Source organism: Hylobates moloch, unplaced genomic scaffold (genome assembly GCF_009828535.3).
Source record: "Hylobates moloch isolate HMO894 unplaced genomic scaffold, HMol_V3 SCAFFOLD_69, whole genome shotgun sequence".
In the NCBI taxonomy this organism is placed as follows: Eukaryota; Metazoa; Chordata; class Mammalia; order Primates; family Hylobatidae; genus Hylobates; species Hylobates moloch.
In genome coordinates this window covers 311,431-317,299 of record NW_026652344.1, presented here as the reverse complement: position 1 = coordinate 317,299, position 5,869 = coordinate 311,431, and the positions used below count along the sequence as shown (strand labels likewise).

At 59.9% G+C, this 5,869-nt stretch overlaps 1 protein-coding gene across 1 annotated transcript in view; it reads right to left on the bottom strand.

Moving 5' to 3' along the window:
* The window catches only part of LOC116463821 (adenosine receptor A2b), a 29,555-nt gene extending 24,994 nt beyond the window's left edge, over window positions 1–4,561 (bottom strand). Inside the window, exon 1 of the mRNA XM_032147086.2 lies at window positions 4,133–4,561. Coding sequence (XP_032002977.1) covers window positions 4,133–4,467 — 335 coding nt within the window. The 5' untranslated portion in view covers window positions 4,468–4,561. The remainder of the gene's footprint in view (window positions 1–4,132) is intronic.
* Between the last annotated feature and the right edge of the window lie 1,308 nt (window positions 4,562–5,869).

Below are 5,869 nucleotides of genomic sequence, written 5' to 3'. Positions count from 1 at the left end.
TGTGTGTGTGTGTGTGTGTGTGTGTGTGTGTGTGTGTGTGTGTGTGTGTGAGACATGGTCTCACTCTGTTGCCCAGGCTGGAGTGCAGCGGTGTGATCTTGGCTCACGGCAACCTCTGCCTCCTGGGTTCAAGCAATTCTCCTGCCTCAGCCTCCCGAGTAGCTGGGATTACAAGTGTGAGCCACCACACCCAGCCAATTTTTGTATTTTTAGTAGAGACGGGATTTCGCCATGTTGGCCAGGCTGGTCTCAAACTCCTAGCCTCAACTGATCTGTTCGCCTTGGCCTCCCAAAGCGCTGGGGTTACAGGCCTGAGCCACTGCGCCTAGACTATAGCTCAATTTTTTTTTTTTTTTTTTGAGGCGGAGTTTCGCTCTTGTTGCCCAGGGTGGAGTGCAATTGCGTGATCTTGGCTCACTGCAACCTCTGCATCCAGGGTTCAAGCGATTCTCCTGCCTCAGCCTCTCAGGTAGCTGGGATTACAGGCACCCACCACCACACCCGGCTAATTTTTATATTTTTAGTACAGACAGGGTTTCACCATGTTGGCCAGGCTGGTCTCAAGCTCCTGACCTCAGGTGATCCACCCTCCTCAGCCTCCCAAAGTGCTGGGATTACAGGCGTGAGCCACTGTGCCCGGCCCTATAGCTCAATTTTTTTAAGTTTTGAAAAACATTCAGAACCCCCTGCCAACTCCCACCCTAAGTGGAGGCCACATTTTCATTCAAGGCACAAAGTCTTGCTAGGAGGTCTTTAATCCCTACCTCAAAGACCAGATACGTGAGGCGCAGAGAAAAGCCTCAATGTGGCAAGAGCAGGGAGGGTGACTGGGCAGGATCCAGGGACAGGTCAGACACACGGCGCTGGACCCATCCGGCCAACTAAACCCTCCCGGATCCACCCTCTTTCAGCTCCACTAGGAAAACAGCTGGCCTCGGCCCTGCCAGAGACTCAATGCCACAGGGCCAGGGAAACTGAGTCTACGAGCAGGGAAGGCCCCCACAGTGGGTGTGGCATGAAAGGAACAGGATTCAAGCAGGGAGGAGGAAGTGCTCCTGCCTGAGGGTGAAGTGAGAGCTGGGAGCAGCTTTGGGCAGGGCCCACACCCTCCTGCCTGTACACGCGCCCCCCCCCCCCCCGCCTAGGAGCTGCACGCCCAATCCCGACGGCACCACTGGGACTGGACCCCCCGCCCCCCACCAGGCCCCAACATCAGGAACTGTCTATGGACTTGAACCAGACGCAATGGACTTCTGTTTGTGGCCAGCCCTGTCCTGAAGGCAAAGGGCAGTGCCTGGTGCGAGCAGACACCCCTTTTCCCTTCCAGGCCAAGGGCGTCATATTTGTCCCTGGCATTCCCTCTGGGCTCCCCTCCCTTCTACACTGTCATCTGTCACATCAGTAAACACCTTGGCAATGCGGTGGGAGGTGCAGGCTGTGGTCTCTGCGGCCACAGGCCTCAAACTTGGAGCCCGTGAACCAGGAGGAACTGGGGGTAGGTCCCAGGACTGTCCTTGCCTAAGCCTTCAGACCTCACTCCCTGCACCTCGCCCTCCTTATTGGTTGGCTTCAAAGGGGAGACACCTCCTCCCAAACAGGGCACTTCCGACTTTACTCTCACCTGGAGTTCCACAACCCCAGAAAGGCCTCAGGGCCAAGTCAGTGTTTGGGGCGCCCTGCACCCGGCCTGTGTCAGTCAAGTGAGGAAAGCTTCAGGCCCTGACTCTAGGAGGGTTCTCAGATCGCTGGAACCAGATGTCCCTGGTTAAAGATCCCACTGCTGGAATCCCCTCGACACCCCACTCCAGAGATTCTGATTCAGTACAACCAGGTGGGGCCCTGTAATCTGTATTTTAACCTCCTCCCAAGGGGCCATGAACTGCTAGGCCAGCTGAGGGAAGGCCTGCCCCAGGCACCAGCCCCCGAGAGGGAAGCCCTGGGGGCCCCAGTACACCTCTCCCACCCACCAGGGTTGGGGTGGTGCTGTGGCCAGGTCAGACAACTACCTCTGGGGCAGGGAGCTGGGGACTGCCTGTGCACCTCTTCCAGACCTCCAAGCTCTGTGGACGGGCCAGGAAGGCAGGATGGGGCGAGCCTCAGTGTTCTCCCCTCCTGCCCTTGGCAATGCAAAGAAGTTCAGGGCCTGTGATTCACAGCACTTTCCCCTTAACACACCCACACCCATTTTTTTCAAGACCCCACCCAGCACAAACCAGGGCAAGAAGGAACAGATTTAAACTTTCATGGAACTTCCTGCTCCCTGTGGCCTGGGAGATTGTTCCACTAACTCCTCTCTGGGTCTCTGGTCTCTGCCAGGGCAAGTCCAAAGGGTTTCTATTAGATGGACAACTTAGGCTGGGGCTTGTGACTGCTCTGCTGGATGCAAAACATCCAAAATGCCATCAGGTAACAACGATGACACCAAAAGGCAGGGAAGGGATCCAGAAGAGAGAGAAGAAACTGCCGTCCTCCCTAAGCCTTGGAAATCCCTGGGCTGTCACACCTGATGGCAGACATGAGGCCTCCTGGTCCAACAGCACGGGCAGCAGCACATGGAGTGGCCAGACACCCACATAAGGCTCACAGCCCTCCCAAGCAGGAGGTTCCTGTTCCTGCTGGGACCCACGACACAACCCACAAGGACCAGGCCCAACACATCTGCCTACTCAAATGGTCTCTGGGAGCATTCTCCCACTCCATTCCCACAAACACATTCCCCTACAACCACCAGTTTACTGCAGGCAGGCTCCTCCTCCCGAAACAGCAGGGCACTTTTCTCCCTGACTCCCAAACACGGTGCCATACATGGCCTTGCAGGGTGGCCTGATGGCATGGGTGGGGACACGGTGCCAGCTGTGAGTTCAAGCCCCAGCTCTGACACCCGTCCCTGATACACCATCCTGGGCAAGCCTCCAACCTCCCTGAGCCACCACCCCTCCTCCACAAGATGCAGGTTACAGCACCTGTCCTCTGGTACTACTCCAAGGACTGCTGGGGGCATGTTTATTATAAACTGTCTGCACAGAGTTGGCACCCAATAAATGACTTCCTTCCCTTCCTTCCTACTCTGTGATTTAGTTTCCCTGTCTCAGCTCCAAATTTAAAGAGATCTCAAGCTCTCCTCAGAAATGCCCAAGTGGCCCAGGCACCAAAGACAGAGAGTAAATACTTTCAACAAACTCTCAATGTTGAAGTCATCAGCTCCAACTGGGAATCCACTGTGGTCGCTGGCTGACTCCATCCCCTGAATCCTAGATTTTCTCAGTGTGGGAGAAAGAGTGGACAGGTAAGTTCGCCACCATTTTCTGCACTTCTCAGCCTGCTCCCGACAGGGCAGCAGGAGATAAAACGGTTACAAAAGGGCAGGGAGGCTGTAAGGCCGTTTGCCAGACACCAGGAAGCATTGTAACTCCTTTTAAAAGTATATAGAGGTAATGTGAGTCACCATTAAACACGCAGGAACAAGTGTCCCTAGCGTTCCCCAAAGTTAACGGACACCTTCCCCTCGGGCGCCTTCCCCTGGGATGGGCCGGGCCGCCTCTCCGCTGCAGGCACATTCTGAAGCTGGCTCATGCTTGTCCATCCTGACGGTGCGAATGCCCAGCGTCCAAAGTTGCCTTGCCCTTGGTGGGAACCTCCCGGGCCTCCGGGAGCCGCAGCACTCACGGGACTGCGTCTGGCCACCACTCTGGACCCGGGGCCCTACTCTGGGGCGGCCGCTCTCGCGGACACCGCCGCTTTGGGCGAGTGTTAGGAACGGCCTTCGCAGCAGGAGTGGAGATGTGATCACCAAAACTCCAGCGCCCGGGCCTCCACCCGCCCACGGGGGTGACGCTTTCCCCAGGGTTTCCAGGGCGCCTCGCCGGGCGCCGGGAGCCGCACTCCCCTGACCCCCTACAGCTGTCCCTACGCAGATCTCCTTAGAGGGATGCGCATCCGGGACGTCTTGGGTGCCCGGGCGCACTAGTCTAGCGGGGAGAAGTGGCCAGGCTGGGAACCAGACCTCCAAACCCCCGGCGCGCCCCCAGCCTGGCCCGTCTGGGGTCCCCAGAGAGGAACCCCGACCTGGAGAGGACGACCCATTTCGGAGCTCCGACGGGGCCACGAGGTCGGGGGACGCCGAGCGCCTCACCTGAGAGGAACACAGACGGCCAGGTACCTGTCCACTGCCACGGCCAGAAGGCTGAAGATGGAGCTCTGCGTGAGCACCAGCACGAAGCAGGCGAGGAAGAGGCAGCCGTAGAAGTCAGTGCAGAAGCCCAGGCTGATGGTGATGGCAAAGGGGATGGCGAAGAGCCCCACGGCCACGTCGGCCGCAGCCAGGGACACCAGGAAGTAGTTTGTAGGCGTCTGCAGCGTGTTCGCCGTGCCCACCGCGGCGCACACCAGCACGTTGCCCACCACCGACAGCGCGGCGATGACCAGTTCCAGCGCCACGTACAGCGCGTCCTGTGTCTCCAGCAGCATTGCCGTGCCGGCCGGTCCCCGGGCGTCCCCTACCGGAGGCGCGCCGGAGCCGCGTGAGCCCCGCCGGGCAGGGCCGTAGCGCCCGGACCGCGCCTCCGCCGGCCGCTTCTGAGCCTCGGGACTGGGGCGCTGGGGGCCAGGACCCACGGGTCGGGGCCCCGCGGCCAAGAGGCGGCACCCATTGGCCGGCGCGCCCGTCCGTCTCGGGTTGGGCGGAGCACCACCCACTCGCCCGAGCCCAAAGTTCGCGCCCATACGGGGCCCCTCCAGTCCAGGCGCCGCGCCGCGTCTTGGTGGCGGCGTTTAACTAACAAATTGCCCCAACTTCCCGTCACGCTCGAGCTTGGAGACTGTGTCCCAGCGCTCGCACTGCCATCCAGTCCGGGCGGCTCGTGGGATGGGGCCGGGCTCTGCCCCGAGCGCCTGCCGGTCCCAGGAGCCGCCGCGAAAGGATCCCCCAGGGCCGCGCACCCCTGGGAGGGGCGAGCTCACTCCATGCTAACCCTTCGCACCCCTGGTAGGCCGACTGGACGGGGTGCTGCCGGGCAGGCAGTGAGCCCAGGCCGCAGTTCCCGCTCACGCAGCAGTCTCGGGCAGCGCAGCACCACCCGAGCTGCCCCAGGGCGCTGAGCCGGTCTGCAAGGAGCCCTCGGGGGCTGCAGTCCCGGCCGCCTCCCTGCGCTGCTCAGCGCTGTTCTCCACCCTTGCCCGCACCTCTGCGCCCCCTCCACCCCACGCCACTGCCCCTACGGCCCTGCTCTGCCTTCTACCTTAAGACAAGCTCGTGGCCATCCCATCCTCGTCCACCGCCCGAAAATACCAGTGTTCCCCGGGCCCTCTTTTTTCTTTCCTTCACACTCACCCTGGATCAGCACAGGCTCCCGAGGCCTCCCACGTGGCCCTCACACCCTTACCTCCCAAATCTCTTGCTTCAGCCCTAATGGCCTCCTGAGGGCCAGATCCTAACATCCCACTGCCGACTGTCGCCAGGAGAGACGCTGGCGCCCCCAAATCCAACAAGTCCAAAACCAAGCTCATCTCTAACTCTCCCCAAACCTGTGCTGCCGCCTTTTCCTGGGATCCTGTTCTTTATTGACCTGGCAACCCTCACCCACCCTAGGAAGTTTGCTGACACCATGAGCCTCTGCCTTTCTACACATCCCAATGATCAGCAGTGCTGCTGGTTCTGCTTCCACAGCCTTGCTTCCTTCTACCCCCAAAGTCCTGCCTTGAGTCCCTCCTCACCACCTGCTTCTACCATCGCTCCCTCTCTGCCTGTGGGTCCTCAGCTTCTGCAGCCCTCACCAACACCATTGTTCTAGAGCACTCCTGGTCACGCTATTTCACCACCCGAAAGCCTTTGCTGACAGTCATCAAAGAGGATGGGTAAGGAGATTTTCCA